Here is a 26674-nt window from a genome sequence, read left to right as displayed (position 1 = left end):
GCAAATGCCCTGTGGGGGTGGTTACAGCAATGGAAGCAGAACAACTGGCAGCGCAGGGGCAAGCCCATCTGGGCTGCGGCATTGTGGCAAGATATTGCTGCCCGGGTAGAGAACCTGGTTGTAAAGGTACGCCATGTAGATGCTCATGTGCCCAAGAATCGGGCTACTGAAGAACACCAAAACAACCAGCAGGTGGATCAGGCTGCTAAGATTGAAGTGGCTCAGGTGGACCTGGACTGGCAACATAAAGGTGAATTATTTATAGCCCGATGGGCCCATGACACCTCAGGCCATCAAGGTAGAGATGCAACCTACAGATGGGCTCGTGATCGAGGGGTGGACCTGACCATGGACACTATAGCACAGGTTATTCATGACTGTGAAACATGTGCTGCAATCAAGCAAGCCAAACGGTCAAAACCTCTTTGGTATGGAGGACGATGGCTGAAATATAAATATGGAGAGGCCTGGCAGATTGATTACATCACACTCCCTCAAACCCGCAACGGCAAGCGCCACGTACTTACAATGGTGGAAGCAACCACCGGATGGCTGGAAACATATCCTGTGCCCCATGCCACCGCCCGGAACACTATCCTGGGCCTTGAAAAGCAAGTCTTATGGCGACATGGCACCCCAGAGAGAATTGAGTCAGACAACGGGACTCATTTCCGAAACAACCTTATAGACACTTGGGCCAAAGAACATGGTATTGAGTGGGTGTATCACATCCCCTATCATGCACCAGCCTCTGGAAAAGTTGAACGATACAATGGACTGTTGAAGACTACACTGAAAGCAATGGGTGCTGGGACATTCAAAAATTGGGATACACATTTGGCAAAGGCCACCTGGTTAGTCAATACCAGGGGATCTGCCAACCGAGCTGGACCTGCCCAATCAAACCTGTTACGCACTGTAGAAGGGGATAAAGTTCCTGTAGTGCACGTAAGAAACATGCTGGGTAAAACAGTCTGGGCTACTCCTGCCTCAGGAAAAGGCAAACCCATTCGTGGAATTGCTTTTGCTCAGGGACCTGGATGCACTTGGTGGGTAATGCAAAAGAATGGGGAGGTCCGGTGTGTACCTCAAGGGGATTTGATACTGGGTGAGAATAGCCCATGAGTTGAATTGTAGTATGTTAATTATTATATAATAATGTATGTCATCACTACCATGATTGCTATATATCATAGATGAAAATGGTGATTAATTAGAATGTATTGGACAGAGTGTAACCTGAGCATGACATAAATGGTATGGAATAAGGGGTGGATATCTGTCCTGGTTCCAGTTAGGACAGAGTTAAGTAGCTCATAGTAGCTGGTAGGGTGCTATGTTTTGGATTAGGATGAGAAGAGCGCTGATAACATGCTGATGTTTTAATTGTTGCAGAGCAGTGTTTACACCAGGCCAAGGACTTTTCGGCTTCTTGCTCTGTCCTGCCAGCGAGCAGGCTGGGGGTGCAGCAGGAGCTGGGAGGGGACAGACCCAGGACAGCTGACCCAAACTGGCCAAAGGGGTATTCCATACCATCTGACGTCATGCTAAACAATATATAGGGGTGGCTGGCCGGGGTGGGGGGGCCGGCTGCTCGGGAATAGGCTGGGCATCGGTCAGCGGGTGGTGAGCAATTGCATTGTGCATCACTTGTTTTCTTACACATTATTATTGTTAATACTATTACCATTATCACTATTATTATTATTATTGTTATTATTATTTTCCTGTCTTAATAAACTGTCTTTATCTCAACTCACAGGCTTCACTTTCCCGTTTCTCTCCCCCCATCCCAGAGAGGGAGGGGGGAGGGTGAGCGAACGGCTGTGTGGTGTTTAGCTGCCAGCCGGGTTAAACCACAACAGCGTCCTGGTGGAGCAGAGACTCCCGGCGCACCCAGCGCTGTTTGCTTGCCTCTATTCGTTTAATAAATTGTAAACTTTGATTGTAATCCTATTTGGGACTCAGTCATTTATAACAGTACGTCCTTAGAAACAAAGACTGTCCTGGTAACCTTACAGCTTATTCTCTTTATTAACAATCAGACAGTTTATGATCCTGAAACATGGGACCAAACTGAGGTCAAGGTGTGGGACTCTGCTACTAAAAACGACAAGGTTGCGGTGGGATTGCTCGGCACCTGGCGAGCAATCTGAGGCCTTAAAGAGCCGTGTGGGACCACAATCAGAAACGTGTGGTTTGCCAGACAGTGAGGGAGCTGCGGGCTCATCCACCGATCCTTCTGCTACACCATCGGCCCCCCCGCCGCTACTGCCATCGCAGGACTTTGCTGTTACGCCCCTGGTGACCTGAATGTTCCTTTTGATCCAGGCCCTATAGGCCCTGAAAAGGAGCCGGATCTGTTTCCCTTCGATCCGGGAGGAATAGGATACATAAGGCCCGAAGGCCAAGTTGCTTAACAACTTAAAGCGAGACATATTGTTCCCACGACTAGCCCTGGAATTCTCCGGTGTTTGTAATCAAGAAAAGGAATGGAAAATGGAGACTGTTATATGATCTGAGAAAAATTAATGAAGTCATGGAAGATATGGGAGCACTTCAACCAGGATTACCAACTCCAACTATGCTCCCCCAGTCATGGACATTAATAGTAATAGACTTAAAGGATTGTTTGTTAAACACTTGCCAGAATTCGGAAAACTTTGCCATGTTTATGTTTCAATTGATACCTTTTCTGATTGTACATATGTATAGGCGTACTCGGGTTTCTTATGAATATGTAAAAGCGATGTTCTATATATTTAGAAAGTTCGACGGGTGTGTGTGCGTGTTGGTAGAGCGTAGACTCCCCGCGCACCCAGCGCTGTTTACTTGCCTTTTATAAATATTACTAAATTCAGATTGAGTTGTATCTTCATTTATAACACTGCCGAGTGAGCATCTTTGAGAAGGATGCTTGAAGGTTGCAAGCGAACACGTACACTGAATTTCGCACTAATCCTGGAGATGAATGAGCAGGTAAACTCGGGCCCAGCATCGATTTTCGGACGGGCTCGCAGCAGGGCAGGGGGCACCGCGTAGGCATTTCGATGCGAGCTGCTTCCCTGTCCCTTAGCTGCTTCCCGGCTGGCACCGAAGCGAACTTCGCCTGATGAGGGTTCGTCGTGTTGGGCAGAGTGGACACACGGGCCGCAGCGCCGCCAGGAGTTTCAGGAGGAACTCCTCCACAGCGAAAGCACCTCAGCTTCTCCTCATGGGGCAGCGGCAAGCATCGCGCGGATAGCAATCCCCGGCCAGCCCCCTGCCACTCTCCTATATGTGGGAAAGACCGCATAGAAACGGGGACATCCTCCCCGCCCGGTGCTTCTCGAGCATGGCCAACTGAGCCAAGCCCTTCCAACCGTTGACACCTGCATGAGAACAAACGCACCAGAACACTACGCAGCCTCACCCCACTACACCTACAAGCAGCCCCCATCGCCCGCCACCACCATATCAGTGCCCACCTCCCACCCCCCCTCCCTACGCTGTTTGTGCAGGCAGCACCATTTGCGCAGCTAATGGGAGTGTTTGCTCCCTCCTCCCTACTGTTCAGGAACTCGATGTAATCCGCCAGAGAAGATGGCGGCGGCGAATCACACTTCGTTGTCAGGATTAGCCTTGGTCAGCAGCGCAGAAGCAGCCGCCACCGCCTGTGGGAGCCTGAAGGGCAGCACGGGCATGGGGAGAGTCGCTAGGAGTGGCGGGGGACTACTGCAGGAGGTGGGTAGTGGCATTTGGAAGCAGCGCTCTGACTGGCGACGAAAGCAGCTGCATAAAGCGTGGAGTGTGGAGCTGGAGTGTCCATCCGAGGCGTCCCTCTTCCTTGATGCTGGGTCCTCATCCTCCTCCCTAGAGCTGCCTGAGACACTGCTGCTCTACTGCCTACCCGGGCCGCGCTCCAGTCCTGCCAGCCCGGTTGCCAGCAACCCCCAGCTGCTGTGCCGAACTTCTGGAGCCGCTGCCGGCAGGGAGCCTTGTGGCCACCGACCCTGCTGCAGAGAGGAGGATGAAGCCGTCCCCAGCCTCGAGGTGAGGGGGTGCCGCTGCTCTGCGGCGATGGGGAGGCCCGGGAGCAGACAGGGGGGTGGCGGGAGCAGTCGTCCGGGCTCAGGCGCCTGCCGGGACATGGTGGACAGGCCTTCCCTGGGGCCCTGCCGGGTGTGGAGGTGCGTGCGTGTGAGGGAGGGCTGGCTACCGGCGTACCTCACGGACCGACCGGAGTTGTCAACGGTGGGGCCCGGTGACAGCCACTCCGGGTGTCGGTATGGCGTGTCCTTGCCCGGGTCGCCCGCTGAGCCTTGCTGTGCGGCAGCTGCGCCGAGCCGTGGAGGTGCTTTGTGTGTAGTTCCTGCTGCAGCCTTTGAAGTTTGAATTTGTTCTGGTGGGTGAGAGCCGGGACCGGATGCGTCAGCCTTTCGGTCCTGGTGCGACTTATATTCGTTAGCTCTGCTGCCTCGAGTGCCGGGCAGACTGCGTGTGCAGCAGTCTGTGCAGAGGGGCAGCGCTCTTCCCCGGCTCGCTATCTGCTTTGGCTAGCTGTCAGGTACCTTGCAACTTTCCTAGCAGTTGGTTGCACATTTATTTATTTATTTTTAAATAAATTCTGCAGAGTCTAATTACAATTTACAGCATCATGATACTGCAGAACTGATTTATTTAGTTTTTAGTGGGGGAGACAGGCTATCAAACATAAATGTCTGCTTTTTTTTTAAGAGAGAAAATCAAGTAATCTTGTAATAGTTAATTAGGTGATGCATTTGAGTGGTTTCATTTAGTGCCTTTGTGTTTGTAGCCCTTGCTTGCCATCTGTGTTTTTTAACAGAACTGTTCATATTCATATTTGGTCAATATACATAGAAGCCTTCAGGATGAAAGTAAACATGTCCATGGTGAAGCAGTTTAAGTACTTCAGAGCCCACCTTGGCCGCAATGTGCACTTGCGAGGTCTAACTGGTATGTGTATAGGAAGGCACTGCAGTGCAATGGTGCAATGTTGATGTGAAGCTGATCACTTCTTACGAATTTCTAGTAAGGTGTTATGTGATGTGGGCTGTATAGTTTAAGGACTTAGTATTAAACTCAAAAGGCCTATTTTAATGCTGCCTTACAGTTTGTTTGACTAATTACTTAAACCTCATAAGAAATGTATTCCCGGTTCAACAGATGACTTGTGTAGTCTTCTGAGCTGTGTCCTACGGCAGTTAAACCTCACAGATATCTTTAAAAGATAAACTTATCTTGGAAATGCTGTAATAAGTGTTGGTTTCTAGACCAACGTTTGTTTATGTGAACTCTGAGCAATTCCAATGGACTTTGGTCCGTTTCTAGGACAGTATAAATAAACTTTTAAAAGAAAATTGGTGTGGTCCCAACAGATAAATCCTTCTGTAGTTATCGAAGGATTAGTGGGAAATCTGATGCCCTTCAGGAAGAGAAAGAAATCCTGTATGAATTTTTAGCAAGTAACTTGTTTTTTGACTCTCAGCACTATTTGTTTCCTCTGTCAAGTCAGGAAAATATGCACTGTATCTTGTAATACAATTATACAATTACGATTGTAATACAATTATAACCATTTTCATGGCTTTCAAGGAGAAATAAAGAAACGGTGTCAGAACACATTTAAAACAACTTGGTGTCTCATAGTGATATTAAGTGGGAGTTGGGCTGGATATTAGAGGTTCAGGAAGACTGATATATGTCATATCAGTGCTGAAACATTGACTCAGTCCTTGCTAGTCAGTCCTGCAGCAGTAACAACAGAGCAGCTGTGGAATTTTTTCCTTTCTCATGAACAGTTTTGCTTACTTTTAAGTACCTACATTTGGACAAGTTAGTGTTTTGAGTATGTGTACAAATTATAACGCTTTTCCCCCACCCAAATATTCTTTCACGTTTGACTAGGGATGTTCAAAAATCATAGAAAAATGATAAAAGGCAACTGCTTCTCTCCTCATTATTTTAGTGAGACAGGCTACTTTGAATTTATCATGAGTACGGTTGAAAATACATGGCAGCATTAATTGTAATTGTCATTCAGAAATGTTCTATTAATCCTCATGTAGAGTATCTCAGTAATCTCGTATTTCCTGTATAAAATAATAAATATTTTTATTTAATAAAATAATAATTATTTTTTACAATTTTTTATTATTTATATTAATAATTATTATTATTGTTGTTTCTTTTCTGTCCTATTAAACTGTCTCTATCTCAATCCACAGGCTTCATTTTCCTGGTTCTCTCCCCCATTCCAGAGAGGGGGGAGGGTGAGCAAACAGCTATGTGGTGCTTAGCTGCTGGCCAAGTTAAACCACAACAGTCCTTTTTGGCGCCCAATGTGGGCCATGAAGGGTTGTGATAACAATGGATTTGACTAGAGCGTGTTAAAACAAGATTCCTATAAACATTACATCAGTTTAATAGTTGCTAATTTTTTAGCAACTAGTTGCTAAAAAACAGTTGCCGGTTTTTGTGATCTCAAGTCTTCTGTGCCTGTTTTCCAAACTGAGTTATATAGCACTTTACTTACTGTATGTGTTCCCTGTCGTGTTGCTTATCACTTCTGGGAGTTGGGATAGGGTTATTATTTTGCTGTACTGTGTAACACTGGCTTACGATATGATAAAATTACCGGCCATGAGACTAATCTGGTGTTTGTACTCAGCATTGCCGTCAACTCCATACTTTGGGAACCCTACCTCAGAAAATATTAATAATTACACCTTTCATGCTTTTTCTTCAGGGAGCCAATCTATGGAGGGGTCAGGGGAAGAAGTTTTTTTCCCATTTGTTCACTCTCCCTTTCTTCTCCTCCAGGCGAGTTATGGTAGCTTTCCAAAACTTCGAATATCCTTGGGATGTTCAGACCAGCATGTTCTGATTCTTATGTCTCCTGAATGCACTTCATATTTTCACAGAATCACAGAATCATCTAGGTTGGAAGAGACCTCCAAGATCATCTAGTCCAACCTCTGCCCTAACACTAACAAGTCCTCCACTAAACCATATCACTAAGGGCTACATCTAAACGTCTTTTAAAGACCTCCAGGGATGGCGACTCAACCACCTCCCTGGGCAGCCCATTCCAATGCCTAACAACCCTTTCAGTAAAGAAGTTCTTCCTAACATCCAACCTAAACCTCCCCTGGCGCAACTTTAGCCCATTCCCCCTCGTCCTGTCACCAGGCACGTGGGAGAATAGACCAACCCCCACCTCTCTACAGCCTCCTTTAAGGTACCTATAGAGAGCGATGAGGTCTCCCCTGAGCCTCCTCTTCTCCAGGCTAAACAAACCCAGCTCCCTCAGCCGCTCCTCGTAAGACTTGTTCTCCAGACCCCTCACCAGCTTCGTTGCCCTTCTCTGGACTCTCTCGAGCACGTCCATGTCCTTCTTGTAGCGAGGGGCCCAAAACTGAACACGGTACTCAAGGTGCGGCCTCACCAGAGCCGAGTACAGGGGGACAATCACCTCCTTAGACCTGCTGGCCACACTGCTTCTTATGCAAGCCAGGATGCTGTTGGCCTTCTTGGCCACCTGAGCACACTGCTGGCTCATATTCAGCCGCCTATCAACCAGTACTCCCAGGTCCTTCTCTGCCAGGCAGCTTTCTAACCACTCATCTCCCAGCCTGTAGCTCTGCTTGGGGTTGTTACGCCCCAGGTGCAGGACCCGGCACTTGGCCTTGTTGAACTTCATGCAGTTGACCTCAGCCCATCGGTCCAGCCTATCCAGATCCTCCTGCAGAGCCTTCCTTCCCTCGAGCAGATCGACACACGCACCTAACTTGGTGTCATCTGCAAACTTACTGAGGGTGCACTCGATCCCCTCATCCAGGTCATCGATAAAGATATTAAAGAGGACCGGCCCCATCACTGAGCCCTGGGGGACTCCACTAGTAACCGGCCTCCAACTGGATTTGGCTCCATTCACCACAACTCTTTGGGCCCGGCCATCCAGCCAGTTTTTAACCCAACAAAGCGTCCGCCAGTCCAAGCCACGAGCAGCCAGTTTCTTGAGGAGAATGTTGTGGGGAACGGTGTCAAAAGCCTTACTGAAGTCAAGGTAGACCACATCCACAGCCTTTCCCTCATCCACTAAGCACGTCACTTTGTCATAGAAGGAGATCAGGTTCGTCAAGCAGGATCTACCTTTCATAAACCCATGCTGACTGGGCCTGATCGCCTGGGTGCCCTGCAAGTGCCGCGTGATGACACTCAAGATAATCTGCTCCATGAGCTTCCGTGGCACTGAGGTCAAACTACCAGGCCTATAGTTCCCCGGGTCTACCCTCCGGCCCTTCTTTTAGATGGGCGTCACGTTTGCTAGCCGCCAGTCAACTGGAACCTCCCCTGATAGCCAGGACTGCCGATAAATAATGGAAAGCGGCTTGGCCAGCTCCTCCGCCAGTTCGCTCAATACCCTCGGGTGGATCCCATCCGGCCCCATCGACTTGTGTACATCCAAGTGTCGTAGCAGGTCGCCAACCATTTCCTCATGGATAGCGAGGGCCACATCCTGCTCCCCATCCCCTTCCACCAGCTCAGGGTACCGGGTATCCAGAGAACAACCGGTCTTGCCGCTAAAGACTGAGGCAAAGAAAGCATTGAGCACCTCAGCCTTTTCCTCATCTTTTGTAACTAAGTTTCCCCCCGCATCCAGTAAAGGATGGAGATTCTCCTTAGTCCTTTTTGTGTTGATGTATTTGTAAGAACGTTTTCTGTTATCTTTAACGGCAGTAGCCAGATTGAGCTCCAGATGAGCTTTGGCCTTTCTAATTTTGTCCCTGCACAGCCTCACAACATCCTTATAGTCCTCCTGAGTAGCCCGCCCTCTTTTCCAAAGATTATAAACCCTCCTTTTTCTCCTAAGCTCGAGCCACAACTCTCTGCTCAGCCAGGCCGGTCTAGTTCCGCGTCAGCTCGTCTTTGGGCACATGGGGACAGACCGCTCCTGAGCCGTTAAGATTTCCTTCTTGAGGAGCGCCCAGCCTTCCTGGACTCCTTTGCCCTTCATAACTGCCTCCCAAGGGACTCTGCCAACCAGTGTCCTGAACAGCTCAAAGTCAGCCCTCCGGAAGTCCAAGACAGCAGTTTTACTGGTCCCCTTCCTGGCCTCGCCAAGAATAGAGAACTGAACCATTTCGTGGTCACTCTGCCCAAGACAGCTCTCGACCACCACATCTCCCACCAGTCCGTCACTGTTCGTGAACAGAAGGTCTAGCGGGGCACCTCCCCTGGTAGGCTCTCTAACCAGCTGCGTCAGGAAGCTATCTTCCACGCTCTCCAGAAACCTCCTAGACTGCTTTCTCTGGGCTGTGTTGTGCTTCCAGGATATGTCTGGGAAGTTGAAGTCCCCCACGAGAACAAGCGCTGACGATTTCGCGGCTTCTGCCAGCTGCCTGTAGAACTCCTCATCCATCTCCTCATCCTGGTTCAGCGGTCTATAACAGACCCCCACCAGGATGCTTGCCTTGTTGGCCTTCCCTCTGATCCTAACCCATAGGGACTCAACCTTATCATTCCCAGCCTCAAGTTTCTCAACATCTAAACACTCTCTAATATAGAGAGCCACACCACCACCAATTTTTGTCTAAGGTTAAACAAATACTTAAGAATGTCATCCAGAGATCTGTCCTGAGGCAGGATAGTTATAAGTGGCAGGGAGTGTGGGAGGATATGGGCAGGCATCTAGAGCAGTGGGCACCTCCAATGCTTTGGACATTCACCCCTGAACAACTACAAAATCCTAAAAAACTGGTAGAGTGCTTGAAAAAGGTGTCATCACCCTGGCAATACCAGAGATACACAAATCACTGCAGCGTGCTGGGGCTTGGCCTATGCTTACCGAGCTGCACTCAATGCCAATATAACCCCAGTGACAGACCCGGCGGCCACTTCAACCTCTGAGACAGATCCAGAAGCCACTCCAAGCCCTACGAGGGGCCCCAACGCTGAGCAGGGAAACAAACTGTAAAAGTGTAAGTTGCACCCATAACCAAGATGAAAAAATGGTATAGAGAGTCAGATTATTTAGAATGCAGAGAACCTCCTCCTAAGACTAGGTATGGAGAAGACTAGGCCGGGCCATCAGAGGAACAGGACGAAGATGAGGATGTCGAAAAATCAGCAGAAACCAACCCTAACCCTATACCAGCATGAGCTATGAGACATGCAAAAAGATTTTGGTCATTGTATAGGTGACCAGCTTGTCATCTGGCTGCTCTGGTGCTGGAACACCGGAGCCAATTATCTGGAATTAAAGGGCAGGGAAGCCAGGCGGCTGGGATCCCTTGCTAGGGACGCAGGCATTGACAAAGCAATTGGAGATGGAGCACGATCTCGCAGCCTCTGGAGGCGTCTCCTGTCAGCTGTGCAGGAAAGGTATCCCTTCAAGGAAGAACTTGTATGTCTACCAGGCAAGTGGACCACCATGGAGAAGGGAATCCAGTATCTGAGGGAATTAGCCATACGAGAGGTGATTTATGAGGACCTAGACAACGGACAAATATCCACAGATCCAGATGAAGTCAAGTGTACACGACCCATGTGGCGGAAGTTTGTATGGAGTGCACCATCATCATATGCCAGCTCATTGGCAATAATAGCCTGGAAAGACCTTGGGGAACCCATGGTGGATGAATTGGCTGAACAACTCCGGCAGTACGAAGAAAGTCTCTCCTCTTCCCTACAGGCCGGCGTCTTCGCTGTGGAGAAACTTTATGGAGGTCCACTAACTAAAAGAGAATTTATATTCCTCCCCACCTGTACAAACCAGTGTCTCAGCTATTAGGGGTAAGCATCCTTCTGTGCAAGGAAGACGATATAAGGGGTACACACCCCGCGCCACCCTGTGGTTTTACCTACGTGACCATGGAGAGGACATGAGAAAATGGCATGGAAAATCTACCTTGACCCTAGAGGCACGGGTATATGAGTTGCAGAGAAAAACAATCAGGAAAAATGGGTTCTATGAGAAACTTGCTGCTCCAACTGCCATCGGGCAGTCCTCCAGACACAGAAATGAAGATTCTGACCAGGATTAGAGGGGCCCTGCCTCCAGCCAGGGGGAGGAAAGGGACAATCGAGTTTATTGGACTGTGTGGATTCGATGGCCTGGCACGTCAGACCCACAGAAGTATAAGGCTTTAGTAGACACTGGTGCACAGTGTACTGTAATGCCATCAGGCTATAAAGGGCCAGAACCCATCTGTATTTATGGTGTGACGGGGGGATCCCAGCAGTTAACTGTATTGGAGGCTGAAGTGAGTCTAACTGGGAATGAGTGGCAAAAACACTGTGACTGGCCCGGATGCTCCGTGCATCCTTGGCATAGACTGTCTTAGAAAAGGATATTTCAAGGACCCAAAAGGGCTGTTGTGGTTTAACCCGGCTGGCAGCTAAGCACCACACAGCCGTTCGCTCACCCTCCCCCCTCCCTCTCTGGGATGGGGGAGAGAAACGGGAAAGTGAAGCCTGTGAGTTGAGATAAAGACAGTTTATTAAGACAGGAATATAATAATAACAATAATAATAATAGTGATAATAATAATAATAATAGTGATAATGATAATAGTATTAATAATAATAATGTGTAAGAAAACAAGTGATGCACAATGCAATTGCTCACCACCCGCTGACCGATGCCCAGCCTATCCCCGAGCAGCCGGCCCCCCCACCCCGGCCAGCCACCCCTATATATTGTTTAGCATGACGTCAGATGGGATGGAATACCCCTTTGGCCAGTTTGGGTCAGCTGTCCTGGGTCTGTCCCCTCCCAGCTCCTGCTGCACCCCCAGCCTGCTCGCTGGCAGGACAGAGCAAGAAGCCGAAAAGTCCTTGGCCTGGTGTAAACACTGCTCTGCAACAATTAAAACATCAGCATGTTATCAGCGCTCTTCTCATCCTAATCCAAAACATAGCACCCTACCAGCTACTATGAGGAAAAATTAACTCTGTCCTAACTGGGACCAGGACAGGGCTCTGCTGGGATTTTGGCATAGCTGCCTTAGAGACAGAGGACATTAAACAGTTGTCTACCTTGCCGGGTCTCTCAGAGGACCCTTCTGTTGTGGGGTTGCTGAGGGTTGAAGAACAGCAGGTGCCAGTCGCTACCACAACTGTGCACCGACGGCAATTTCTCACCAACCGAGACTCCCTGAGTCCCATCCATAAGCTAATTCGTCAACTGGAGAGCCAAGGAGTGATGAGCAAGACTCATTCACCTTTTAATAGTCCCATATGGCCAGTGCGGAAGTCTAATGGTGAGCGGAGACTAACAGTGGACTATCGTGGCCTGAACGAAGTCACGCCACCACTGAGTGCTGCAGTGCCGGACATGCTAGAACTCCAGTACAAACTGGAGTCAGAGGCAGCCAAGTGGTATGCCACAGTTGATATCGCTAATGCATTTTTCTCCATCCCTTTGTCCGCAGAGTGCAGGCCACAGTTTGCTTTCACTTGGAGGAGTGTCCAATACACCTGTAATTGACTGCCCCAAGGGTGGAAACACAGCCCTACCATTTGCCATGGACTGATCCAGTCTGCGCTGGAGCAGGGGGAAGCTCCTGAACACCTGCAGTACATCGATGACATCATTGTGTGGGGTGACACTGCAGAAGAAGTTTTCGAGAAAGGGAAGAAAATAGTCCAAATCCTTCTGAAGGCCGGTTTTGCCATAAAACAAAATAAAGTCAAAGGACCTGCAGGAGAGATCCAATTTTTAGGAATAAAATGGCAAGATGGACGTCGTCAAATCCCAATGGATGTGATCAACAAGATAACAGCTATGTCTCCACCAACTAGCAAAAAAGAAACACAAACTTTCCTAGGTGTCGTGGGGTTTTGGAGAATGCATATTCCAAATTACAGTCTGATTGTAAACCCGCTCTACCAAGTAACCCGTAAGAAGAATGCTTTTGAATGGGGCCCTGAGCAACGACAAGCCTTTGAACAAATTAAGCAGGAAATAGTTCATGCAGTAGCCCTCGGGCCAGTCCGAACAGGACCAGATGTAAAGAATGTGCTCTACACCGCAGCCGGGGAGAATGGTCCCACCTGGAGCCTCTGGCAGAAAGAACCTGGGGAAACTCGAGGTCGACCCCTGGGGTTTTGGAGTCGGGGATACAGAGGATCTGAAGCCCGCTATACTCCAACTGAAAAGGAGATATTGGCAGCATATGAAGGAGTTCGATCTGCTTCGGAAGTGGTCGGTACTGAAGCGCAGCTCCTCCTGGCACCCCGACTGCCGGTACTAGGCTGGATGTTCAAAGGAAGGGTCCCCTCTACACATCATTCAGCCGATACTACACGGAGTAAGTAGTTTACTCGTATTACTCAGCTCTGATTACTCAGCGGGCTCGAATAGGAAACCCCAGTCGCCCAGGGATCTTGGAAATGATTATGGACTGGCCAGAAGGCAAATATTTTGGGATATCACAGGAGGAGGAGGTGGTTCGTGCTGAAGAAGCCCCACTGTACAACAAGCTACCAGAAAATGAGCAGAAATATGCCCTGTTCACTGACGGGTCCTGTCGTATTGTGGGAAAGCATCGGAGATGGAAAGCTGCTGTATGGAGTCCTACACGACGAGTTGCAGAAGCTGCTGAGGGAGAAGGTGAATCGAGTCAGTTTGCAGAAGTGAAAGCCATTCAGCTGGCTTTAGATATTGCTGAACGAGAAAAGTGGCCAGTTCTCTATCTCTATACTGATTCATGGATGGTAGCAAATGCCCTGTGGGGGTGGTTACAGCAATGGAAGCAGAACAACTGGCAGCGCAGGGGCAAACCCATCTGGGCTGCTGCATTGTGGCAAGATATTGCTGCCCAGGTGGAGAACCTGGTTGTAAAGGTATGCCATGTAGATGCTCTCATGTGCCCAAGAATCGGGCTACTGAAGAACATCAAAACAACGAGCAGGTGGATCAGGCTGCTAAGAGTGAAGTGGCTCAGGTGAACCTGGACTGGCAACATAAAGGTGAATTATTTATAGCCCGATGGGCCTATGACACCTCAGGTCATCAAGGAAGAAATGCAACATACAGATGGGCTCGTGATCGAGGGGTGGACCTGACCATGGACACTATAGCACAGGTTATTCATGACTGTGAAACATGTGCTGCAATCAAGCAAGCCAAACGGTCAAAGCCTCTTTGGTATGGAGGAGGATGGCTGAAATATAAATATGGAGAGGCCTGGCAGATTGATTACATCACACTCCCTCAAACCCGCAACGGCAAGCGCCACGTACTTACAATGGTGGAAGCAACCACCGGATGGCTGGAAACATATCCTGTGCCCCATGCCACCGCCCGGAACACTATCCTGGGCCTTGAAAAGCAAGTCCTATGGCGACATGGCACCCCAGAGAGAATTGAGTCAGACAACGGGACTCATTTCCGAAACAACCTTATAGACACTTGGGCCAAAGAACATGGTATTGAGTGGGTGTATCACATCCCCTATCATGCACCAGCCTCTGGAAAAGTTGAACGATACAATGGACTGTTGAAGACTACACTGAAAGCAATGGGTGCTGGGACATTCAAAAATTGGGATACACATTTGGCAAAGGCCACCTGGTTAGTCAATACTAGGGGATCTGCCAACCGAGCTGGACCTGCCCAATCAAACCTGTTACATACAGTAGAAGGGGATAAAGTTCCTGTAGTAGTTCCTGTAGTGCACGTAAGAAACATGCTGGGTAAAACAGTCTGGGCTACTCCTGCCTCAGGAAAAGGCAAACCCATTCGTGGAATTGCTTTTGCTCAGGGACCTGGATGCACTTGGTGGGTAATGCAAAAGAATGGGGAGGTCCGGTGTGTACCTCAAGGGGATTTGATACTGGGTGAGAATAGCCCATGAGTTGAATTGTAGTATGTTAATTATTATATAATACTGTATGTCATCACTACCATGATTTCTATATGTCAATGTCCAATTAATGGTATCACAGTAACAGCCACACAGATAATAATGAATTTTGATTGAAATGGACAAGCACAGAGATGTGATGGAACGAGAACAAGCTTCAACATGCAGTGATCCAACATCACACACCATCTCTTCTGCCCTGAAAGACTGCTGGGACAGATGGAGCCCTAAGTCAGTCACGGACTATGCAAACCCAGTGGACATTCTATATAACATAGAAGAAATTGGTGATTAATTGGAATGTATTGGAAAGGGTGTAACCTGAGCATGACATAAATGGTATGGAATAAGGGGTGGATATTGTCCTGGTTTCAGCTAGGACACAGTTAATTTTCCTCCTAGTAGCTGGTAGGGTGCTGTGTTTTGGATTAGGATGAGAAGAGCGCTGATAACATGCTGATGTTTTAATTGTTGCAGAGCAGTGCTTACACCAAGCCAAGGACTTTTCGGCTTCTCGCTCTGTCCTGCCAGCGAGCAGGCTAGGGGTGCAGCAGGAGCTGGGAGGGGACAGACCCAGGACAGCTGACCCAAACTGGCCAAAGGGGTATTCCATACCATCTGACGTCATGCTAAACAATATACAGGGGTGGCTAGCCGGGGTGGGGGGGCCGGCTTCTCAGGGATAGGCTGGGCATCGGTCAGCAGGTGGTGAGCAATTGCATTGTGCATCACTTGCTTTGTACACATTAGTAGTAGTAGTACTATTATCGTTATTCTTTTCTTTTCTGCCCTAATCAACTGTCTCTATCTCAACCCACAGGCTTCATTTTCCTGATTCTCTTCCCCCATCCCAGAGAGGGAGGGGGGAGGGTGAGCGAACAGCTGTGTGGTGCTTAGCTGCCGGCCAGGTTAAACCACAATAAAGGATAACAGACAAGTTGCAAAACACTGCCCTCCAGAAAGATTAGTTTATCGTACTAAGCTTCTTCATTCTTTTTACTCTTGCTGAATACAAGATTTGCCTGAGTTATTAACGTATATGAACACATTCTGCAGAAAGAAAAAGAAACTACTGAGAAGCACTGGAGAAAGTAGTACTTGGAGCAACTTTTTACAGTTCAAAAGGTAATTCCTTTCCTACATTTAGAGATGCAAGACCATGTCTTAACAGTCTGGTTATAGCCAAATAAAACATAGGTTACATTCAGCCTGAAACCTCACTCCTCTCTCTCCCAGCAGCTGTTGCACAGCAGTTTTTTTCCCCTTCTTAAATATGCTCTTACAAAGGCTCAACCAACATAGATTCAACTGCTGGATCTACAACACATATGAAGACCATTACCTTCTCTTGCCCAGCATGATTTTCATCTTCGTGTTCTTCCACTCTCTGTTTCAATGCTTTCAAAAATTCACTCTTCTTATCAGTCCGCATTCTTGTCAACTTTGTTAAATGAGGCTGACCAACTTTGTCAACAGGGGATGAAGAATTTGACTGATGACACTAATGTAGGGGGTGAGGGAAAAAAAGACTTAGAAACACATTTGTTGAAATTCTTCTAAATGAAAGACAAAAGGCCTTTCAGGAACCTGTAGTTTTGGGTTGCATGTATATCCGCAGTCAAAAGCAGAGGAAAGATATCCATATTCCAGTATATATGGTTCTTGCATGTAAATAGAGATGCAGGTTTATGGAGCACTGCTAAAAAAACAGTTGACCTTCTGAAGTATATTAGCAGTTTTTAAATTTTAAACCTACCAAGTTATACATACTAGTGCACCATTTTTTACTCTAAATCAAGCCTACAAAGCAAATTATGCAGTAGTACTTAAAGGCAGTGAGGTACCTTTCACATTACCCTCTCTCACATTAACTTCTAGAAAACAAACTTATTAAATACAATTCTCCATAAGTTTTATTGATTTACTTATCTAACCAAACAAATCAAAAAATTGATATATTTGATTAGAACTACAAGCATTATTTTACCTCTTTCACTGAATTCTGTGGTACAGGAAATGCCTTGGTGTTTGATTTGAAAGGACTGAAATTGCCAATACCATATGCAGATTCATGAGGAAATGGAATCCCAGTTTTATTTTCTTTTGCTTGGCTTTTCCACGGCGTAGTCTAAACAAAAATTAAAGAATCATCAACTACAATAGAATTATTTTCAGGCATCTTTAGAAAACTGATTAAGGAAAAGCAAATCATAACAACAACCATAATTTAGTCCAAACACCTGTTTTCTGTAGGACCAACTGTTTATGAGCAATTAATCCTTTCATAAATAGCTTACACTTTTTATATAAAGAGCTAAATTTAAGAACGATTAAGATCATCATATGTCATGTATTAAGAACTAAAATATGAGTCTTTAACAGCTGAAAATAATTATAAAAGGGTTATATAGTAAATGGGATTAGATCAGGCTGGCAGCCAGTCACTGGTGGGGTTCCCCCAGAGTTCCATTTTGGGGCCAGTTCTCTTTAATGTTTTCATAAATAACATGGACATAGGACTCCAATGCATACTATACAAGTTTGCAGACAACACTAAATTGGGAGGAGCTGTTGACTCCCTCAAGGGTAGAGAGGCCTTGCAGAGAGATCTTGACAAATTAGATGGCTGGGCAATCACCAACCAATAGAATTTTAAAAAGAGCAAGTGTCAGATTCCGCACCTGGGATAGGGCAGCCCTGGATATGTGGACAGACTAGGGGATAAAAAGCTGGAGAGCAGCCCCACAGAAAGAAAAGTGGGGGGTTTGGTCAATGGCAAGTGAATGAGTCAACAGTGTGCCCTGGCAGCCAGAAGGGCCAACTGTACCCTGGAGTTCAAGCACAACATTGCTAGCCAGTCCAGAGAAGTAACTGTCCCGCTCTACTCTGCACTGGTGCAGCCTCACCTCGAGTACTATGTGCAGTTTCGGGCACCACAATATAAGACAGACATAAAACTATAAGTGAATGTCCAAAGGAGGGCTACAAAGATGGTGAAGGGTCTAGAGGGGAACCAAGCCTGCCAAGTTCAAGAAGCATTTGGACAATGCTCTCAGACATACGGTTTCATTCTGGGGTGGTACTGTATGGAGCCAGGAGTTGGACTCTATGATCCTTGTGGGTCCCTTCCAACTCAGTGTATTCTAGGATTCTATGATAATGTTTTCAATACTTTAAGTTCTAGAGTTATAAACAGCTCTATCAGGTGCTCTTAGGAGCACATGAAAAATTCCTGAAACAAAAATCAAAAGATGAACATGGAAAGTTGCATATGGAGAAGGACCAAAATGGCACTAAGAGGTTGCAACATCGTCTATATCAATAATTGGAATAAATTCTGAAGGTGTTGTTATGCCAACTATAGCTCTCAACTTGGTATCTCTTTTTCTGTTAAAAACATATACAGAAAAAGCATTACTATTCCGTAAATTAAAAACATCCTTTTCACTCTCACTTGGATGCTTCTTGCACTTCTCAAAAAAAAGGTAAATAAGAAATAAAGGAAGTTTCAGTTATAGTATAATTTAAAAAGAAAAATGAGAAAGTGTTTCCAGTGAACTTTGGGGCGTGTGGCACTTGAGGTATGCAAGACTTGAAAGCATACTCTAGGAACAGAATTCTCAGGGGTGAAATGAGCACATTCAGAATTAGAGCTCCCCCCACTCCCACCCCGGCTTGTTATTCATGCCACCGGTATCCAAAACTCACCTTTGCGGGTGGAGTGGCAGGTTTAGGGACTACTCCTTTATAAACACTTGTGCCAGTTCCATTTTTTACTGGCTGTGAATGAAGACTTCCTACTAGAGGGAATCCAGATATTTGCAGTTCTTTTGTACTGCCCTTTTTAATGACCAGCATTCTTGGAGATCTAGATTTAGGATTCAAAGGATACTCTGGAAAAAGAAAAACGTGTGCATATGTATATAGTCTTAAGTTTCTACTTCATAGGTTACTGGACAGCCATATGGTCCAGAACAAACAGGCATAAAGCAAAAACTTAGTCCAGAGTTAGGTTTCACAAATAACACACTGTTCAAAACTGGATAAAAAAAGGTTCTGGTCCACTTTCTACAACCATTGTTTGTAAAATATTTTACTTGGCACTGCAGGAATTTTACTTTCAGAAAGATATTCTTTAGTCAAAGAACTAGCTATACAGCTCTTGTTTGCAAACCTAAACACCAAATGCTATTAGTTGTTAATGGTTATCTTCAAAAGATATTACGGCTTTCATATTTCCTTTAAAGGTTACTAAAGAATTATTACTCATAATAATTAACAGCTCACTTTAGAGTCAATGTTCCATAAAGTTCTTTATAAACATCACTTCTTATCAGAAGTGATGCATACTATTCCAGATCATGGCAATGACCATTTTCTATCTCCATGCCTAAGATGTCTATAACAGAACATCTGAACCCTACACCTTTTCCAGGTTCAAGACAGCACTAATTAGAAACATACAGCCAGCTGTCATACTCACTAAATAACTGACATTTGACAGTTTTCAAGAGCAGCTATTAAAAATAGTTTAAAATTTCCAAAAAGTGGGAAAAACTGTTTTTGCACATGCACTCCAATCTTGCATCAACAACCTTTTCCAAGATTATCTTCTCTCCCTGCAAGTGTTTCTAATTCATGGTCAGAGTCACCATATCCTACATTTAAAAAAGAAAACTATCTTAAAAGCATAAATTGCTTTAGTTTTGTTTAGCAGGTAAATGTTACACTTGTGATAAAGTTAAATGACAAATAAGTACAAAGTTATGAAATGAATTTTCATAATACAAGCATGCTCTCATCCCAGGTACACAAGATAAAATGTAATCTAAAAGTATCCTTTTTTTAAAAACAAGCATTTAAAGGGAATGGCAACATTCTTGAACATTGCATTTCCTTTGATAGGGAATAAAGAGCCTTAATTTCAGTTTTTCAACTACAAAATGAGATTTGCAAGAGCCAAGCTATAATAAAGATATCACACTGTAAGCTGTAACAAGCCACTGTACTGTAGTTTACAGAACCTATTTAACTAACAGAACTGTTCTTTCCTTTGCTTGTGAAGCAATACCTAAAAAGCCTGGAATCAAGAATCAGATCAACCTGAGCCACATCATGCAGCAGCCAGAGTGCTTCAAACGTGATAAAACACTCAAGTTGCTATAGAAATAAAATTAGCTATTGTTACACTTTTATTGAAAGTTAAATATTTCTTGACTTTCACATTAAAGCTACTAAATACACAAGAATGGAAAGTATTCCAATTTTTTAGACTACTGCAAAAGTTCTTAGCGATTTTGTAAAACTAGACGTAGGCCACCCCCTTCTAAATAAATACCTAACAGCACAAGATGTGCTGGGGAAGTATGAGAATAAGAGTCAGCAAATTAAAGTACCGCTTAAAATGAGCAACAAGATTCAGATCTCAGTACTAGTAACAGTTTAAATAGTAGCTTTCATGTTATTTAAATTGGCCCTCATTCTGAGTAAATTCTGAGGCACTCTACAAGCAGCTGGTGGAAGTCATGAAATCACCAGCACTCGCTCTCACAGGGGACTTTAACTTCCTGGACATATGCTGGAAATACAACACAGCCCAGAGGAAACCATCAAGGAGGTTTCTGGAGTGCATGGAAGACAGCTTCCTGACTCAGCTGGTTAGTGAGCCTACTGGGGGGTCCCCTGCTAGACCTGCTGGTCATGAACAGAGAAGGACTGGTAGGAAATGTGGTGGTCGGGAGTTCTCTTAGGCAGAGTGATCACGAAATGGTAGAGTTCTCTATTCTTGGTGAAGTCAGGAGGGGGGGTCAAGGCAGTAAAACTGCTACCTTGGACTTCCAGAGGGCAGACTTTGAACTGTTCAGGACACTGGTAGGGAGGGTCCCTTGGGAGTCAGTCCTGAAGGGCAGAGGGGTCCAGGAAGGCTGGACGCTCCTCAAGAAGGAAGTCTTAAAGGTGCAGGAGCAGGCTGTTCCCGTGTGCTGTAAGATGAGCCGGTGGGGAAGACCAGCAAGGCTGAAGAGGGAACTTCTGCTGAGTATCTGGGAGAAAAAGAGAGGTTACGTCCGGTGAAAGAAGAGACAGGCAGCTCGGGGAGAGTACAAGGAAGTTGCCAGCATATGCAGAGAGAAAATCTGAAAAGCTAAAGCCCAGCATGAGCTCAACCTGGCACCTGGTTAAGGAAAACATAAAATGTTTTTACAAATATATTAAAGGCAAGAGGAGGACCAAGGAGAATCTCCATCTTTTACTGGACACAGGGGGAACATGACTACCGAGGATAACGTAAAGGCTGAGGTTCCTAATGCCTTCTTTACATCTGCCTTTACTAGCCAGACCAGTTATCCTCCGAGTACTCAGCCTCCTGACCTGGAAGTCTGGGACAGGGAGCAGAAGAAACCCCCCACAGTTCAGGTGGAAACAGAGACCTGCTGCTCCACGTGTGTACTGAGTCAGGCTGGGATGTTAACTTTCCCTGCAGCAGCCCATACAGTGCTGTGCTCTGCACTTGGAGCTAGAACAGCACTGGTATCACACCAGTGCTGTGTCTGCTGCTGAGCAGTGCTGGCACAGCATCAGGACTCTCTCTAACCCCCCTAGGGGTGGGCAAAGATGTGAGAAAAGAAACATCACCAGGGCAGCTGACCTAAACCAACCAAAGGGATATTCCATACCATATGATGTCACACTCAGCAATAAAAGGTGGAAAAAGGAGGAAGAGGGGAGGGGTGGGCTCTCGTTGTGAAAACGTCTGTCCTCTTCCCGAACACCGGCTACGTGCGTTGAGGCCCTGCTTCAAGGACGTAGTCAAGCATCGCTCATTTGTGGGAAGTAGAGAGTAATTTCTTTCCTCTGCACTTCCACATAGCCTTTACTTGTTTTGTTTTTTCCTTTCCCCCTCCCTCTTCCCCTTTCCTTTTTTTCCCCTTTAGTTAAATTGTTAATTTAGTTAAATTGTTTAATTAATAATAATCTTAATAATTATTTTTTTTCTTCCCTTTAATTAAATCATCCTTAACTCAACCCGTGAGTTGTTCTTCCCTTTACTTCTTCCCCTCCTCATCTAAGGAGGGGGAGTGAGAAAGCGGTTGTGGTGTTCAGCTGCCTAGCACGGTAAAACCACCACAACGTGGACTGCAACAAGTCCATGGGGCCAGATGGGATCCACCCAAGGGTGCTGAGGGAGTTGGCAGATGTGACTGCTGGGCCGCTTTCCATCATCTATCAGCAGTCATGGTCATCTGGAGAGGTCCTGGATGTCCCTGTGACTAGCGGTGTTCCCCAGGGGTCGGTGCTGGGTCCGGTCTTGTTCAACAACTTCATCGACGACCTTGATAAAGGAATAGTGTCTGCCCTCAGCAAGTACGCTGATGATACAAAGCTGGGAGGAGTGGCCGACATGCCAGAAGGCTGTGCTGCCATTCAGCGAGACCTGGACAGGCTGGAGAGCTGGGCAGGAAGAAACCAAATGAGGTTTAACAAGAGCAAGTGTAGAGTCCTGCACCTGGGAAGGAACAACCGCATGTATCAGTACAGGCTGGGGGATGACCTGCTGGAGAGGAGCTCTGAGGAGAAGGACCTGGGGGTCCTGGTGGACGACAGGTTGACCATGAGCCAGCAGTGTGCCCTGGTGGCCAAGAAGGCCAATGGGATCCTGGCGTGCATTAAAAGGAGCTCGGCCAGCAGGTCAAGGGAGGTGATCCTCCCCCTCTACTCTGCCCTGGTCAGGCCTCACCTGGAGTGCTGTGTCCAATTCTGGGCTCCCCACTACAAAAATGACAGGGATCTCCTGGGAAGAGTCCAGCGGAGGGCCACAAAGATGATACGGGGCCTGGAGTATCTTCCCTATGAGGAAAGACTGAGACCTGGGTCTGCTCAGCCTTGAGAAAAGAAGACTGAGTGGGACCTCATTAATGTTTATAAATACCTGAAGTGTGGGAGACAAAGGGATTTGGCCAACCTCTTTTCAGTGGTTTGTGGGGACAGGAGAAGGGGCAATGGCCACAAAATGGATCACAGGAATTTCCACACCAACATGCGAAAGAACTTATTCACAGTGAGGGTGATGGAGCACTGAAACAGGCTGCCCAGGGAGGTTGTGGAGTCTCCTTCTCTGGAGATATTCAAGACACGTCTGGACGCCTACCTGGGCAACCTGCTCTAGGGAACCTGCTTTGGCAGGGGGGTTGGACCCAATGATCTCTTGAGGTCCCTTCCAACCCCTACAATTCTGTGATTCTGTGATCTCAAGCAGCAGTCAATACCATTATATAAACTATCTGAAGAAAGCCAAAAACAAACCAAAAAAAAAGTGATGTATGGTTCTTCAAAGAGGAAGTTTATCCTTCCTCTTATATCCTAAAATTGTAGGTTGAAACATGAAACCTCAAAGGACCAGCGGCAGAATAACTTTGTTAGTACTTCAAATTTCCAGTGAGGTATGTATTGAATTCTACACAATTACACGTGCCGCAGTTTACTGTGGCAAAAATACTATAAAAAATCAACTTGGAACCCAACTGTAGTTTCACTTAAACATTTAATTGACAGTAATAAATATACAGTGATAAAAATGGAGATGAAAAGAGAAACAAGTTAGCGGACAAATGACTAACACCCCCTTACCTATGGGAAGGGCGATCCCTTACACGATAACCTGTAACTGGTGAAATCTCATGAAGTAGCTTGTAATGGACAAAATGGAACTTGCAGAAACAATAGAATCTTGTTTATTATAATTACAATTAACTTACAAAATCCTCAGCCTCAAACTGTTTAGGTACTTCCTTGTCTTCCTTTTTCCCAGTTTCATTATCAGGTACATTGTTTTCATGCAGGCCTTGGCTTTTTCCACAGTGGGAAGTGCTGGTATGAGCACGGGAACCTCCGCCATGGTATCCCCCACGATAGTTTATATTTTCTGTACCATTTCTGCCTTGTGAACGCCAACCATTCTTCTCTTTTCTTCCAAAATGCCCTTAGATTTTTAAGTTTTAAAGAAATGTAATAACAACCAGTTTTGGAAGAACAGTCTACTTTTGCAAAATTGTTAGAGGAGTCAAGCAAGCAGCCCCATACTCTGGGATGTGATAGCATAGTGGACTTATTCATATAAGCAGTAGGGAAGAATCTCATAAAACAGTTCTAGAGAAAGAGGATTGTAGTCCAACATTAAGACTACTCAACCCCTTTTCCTGACTACTCATTTATATGTCATTAGCTAGAAAATTAAGAATTAGAACGAGTTAAGATAGAAATACACCTGGAATCGCATTACTCTGACTAACCCTTACTCATCACATTCTCTCCCAGATGATCCATCTTTCCATCACCTCTAATGTTACTACAGAACACAACATTTAGCATAGGACAACTATTATCATCATATATTTTTTTCCTAGCCAGAGTGCTACACATCAGTGATGTAAAAACATTCCATGAAAGCTAAATTATACCTCTATAATGTCGTCCAACGTTAGAATCAAGCCCATCTGAGGAGTTGCGTCTTCTGCGATTTACTTCATAACGATTCTCTGCCCACAAAAAGTTTTCAGAATGTCTCTCAAAGTTCAGTGATGACTGTAAAGGAGCAAAAGTAGTAGACCCGAGATATCTGATTAATAACAAAACTGTAACATGCATTACTCGTGGTATATTCAAACCATTTTTAAAAGGACTTTGGCAGACAATACAGTAACTCTCAGGTATGCACATGTTCATCACCTTTCATGCCAGCAGAAGTGGAAGCTGTATCTTCCACTCCAGGACACCGAAACAGTGTTGAGGACCATGCTTGCGACACAGGGTAAAAAAATCAAGTGTTTATTCTGGTTTGGCAGCAGAATGAAGACAAGTGTCACGTGTTGCAGCAGAGGGGGAAAAAAAAGGTAAGAAAGGACACGAGAACATAATTTGGAAGGCAGGATATTTCAAAATCTGGGATCTTAGTTTGGGTTGTCAGAGACCACACATGCATTGCACAGAAAACAAGGAGTTGCTTTGATCACATGCAGCAGTACCCAAAAGATCCAGTTTATTATATTAGCCTTGTAATTAAATTTTAATAAGGCAAACACAACTAGTTATGAAATACAAACAAAACAGTCAAAAGTATAGATTCACAAATATACTTCAAATTATCAGCTTATAAGTAGGGATTATAGACATTTTAAAGTAAATCTTTAATATACCAGTAGGAAATACTGCATAAGTTAAAACCTTATGCTGAGAATAGCACTCAAATCAAAATACATCCTCACTAGAACTCATACCTAAGGGGATTAAATCAAAAAGTATCACATCTTACAGAAGCTGTCTTCCCTATTATGTCTATCTGCCTTTACTATTTTAACACTATAGCATTTCTTTCGCTACTACACCTTAAAAATTCAAGAATAACTTTTCTTTCTGCAAAAATAATGCTGTCTTACTGTTCTACGTGCCACACATCTCCCAACAACAGCAAAAAGTTTCCCCTTCCCTCCAGCACCAGACTTACTGTGCACTGAGCCCACTGTATTGCACATGTGCAAGAAATCAAACATTCCCCAGTGCCATAATAGCTGGGCATTTTTGCTTTTGTAGCTATGTGAAAAATGTACTACGTGAGCAAAATAAGTTTAGCAGTTCTTGGGAGTATTAGCTTCACTACACAAAAGTATTGATTTTGCTGCCTGAAGCTTACTCCTGAGAAAAACCCTCCCCCTCCCACTCCTCAGTCTACCCCCTAAAAGACAGCAGTAATGGCTTATTCACATAATACTTGTAAACACATAACAAATCATGATCCACAATATACCAGTTGCTATTCTTACACATTCTGAGTTGAGACAGAAAAGGCAAAACACTCTATTCTGATAGCAGCAAGACTAGGATAAAATAAATAAATAAATAAATAAATAAAAATTAAAAAAAATAAAAACACATTTGCATTCTGTCTTAATCTAGACCTCAGTAATGAGCTGCTACCCCCAAAGAATCCTTAGAAAACTTTTGTAAGTTCTGGCTACCCTTCTGTTGCAATTTAAGCCAGCCATTCGCTTACACGCCCCACGGACCCACAGTGGGATTGATTTTAGGCTCCCTCCATCATAATGGTCCTTCTGGACAGTAGAGATGCTATGTAGTTTTGGATTGTTGCATGCTAAAGCCAGTTCTGGTAACATCACCACTGCACTTCTCTGGTTCCATCAAGATTCATTCTTCATTAATCATGAGGGGGGGGGGGAGGGGGGAAGGTAAAAACTCATGGGTTGAGATAAAGACCTGTCATGCTCAAGTGCTGTTCAAAAATCCAGTGCTTAAAATTCAAACTCACAAAAGCACTAGATATGTTCAAAATACAAAGCATGCATTTCCAAACTGTACATAAGTCACATGAAAACGGATTTCCCTCTCAATCTGAGATCTGGGAAATGAATTATTTCCTTGCAAACCTAGAGAGAGGAAAAAAAGAGAAAACCATAAGAAACTTAAGATTTAAGTAGTTAAATTATCATAAGGAACCTCAATATTAATTCCTTATAAACAAGCTTTGAATAAGCCACTAAAAAATTAAGAAAGGTCCAGATTTGCTGATTATAAATTGAGTTTTAGAAGATTGCTTCACCTGTTCATTTACACACGACAACCGAATAATACTGCCTTTAGAATTTCATTTTTGGTATAACCTTGAAGAACAATCACACTTTCGCAAAGTATAACTGTCAGCATTTCACATCTAGTGTTTTGAGTTGTACTCAATATAAAGCATCTAAACTTGCTAAGTGATATGCAAAGATCATCCCATTTGCATTTTCCCC

General features: G+C 45.3%; 2 protein-coding genes across 6 annotated transcripts in view; one reads left to right on the top strand and one right to left on the bottom strand.

Annotated features, from left to right (window-relative positions):
- The window catches only part of LOC308184762 (vasculin-like), a 463870-nt gene extending 437209 nt beyond the window's left edge, over positions 1-26661 (bottom strand). Inside the window, exons 1-6 of one of the 5 annotated variants that reach the window (XM_080572267.1) lie at positions 24329-26657; positions 20702-20914; positions 18582-18766; positions 16861-17001; positions 16216-16374; positions 1877-4424 (exon numbers count right to left, since the gene is read on the bottom strand). In XM_080572267.1, the coding sequence (XP_080428393.1) occupies positions 3879-4424; positions 16216-16374; positions 16861-17001; positions 18582-18731 (996 nt within the window). In that variant the 5' untranslated portion in view covers positions 18732-18766; positions 20702-20914; positions 24329-26657 and the 3' untranslated portion in view covers positions 1877-3878. Of the gene's footprint in view, positions 1-1874; positions 4425-16215; positions 16375-16860; positions 17002-18581; positions 18767-20701; positions 20915-23626; positions 23765-24328 lie in introns of those variants that run through there. The other 4 variants (XM_080572268.1, XM_080572265.1, XM_080572269.1 and 1 more) reach the window with 4 other exon arrangements.
- LOC308184748 (uncharacterized protein) overlaps positions 1-26674 on the top strand; it is a 435815-nt gene that overhangs the window by 27416 nt on the left and 381725 nt on the right. The gene's annotated exons all lie outside the window — the stretch shown is intronic.

Source organism: Anser brachyrhynchus (genome assembly GCF_964034855.1).
Source record: "Anser brachyrhynchus genome assembly, chromosome: W".
NCBI classification, from domain to species: Eukaryota; Metazoa; Chordata; class Aves; order Anseriformes; family Anatidae; genus Anser; species Anser brachyrhynchus.
The sequence above is the reverse complement of the archived record's forward strand: the minus strand, read 5'-3'. Positions and strand labels throughout refer to the sequence as shown.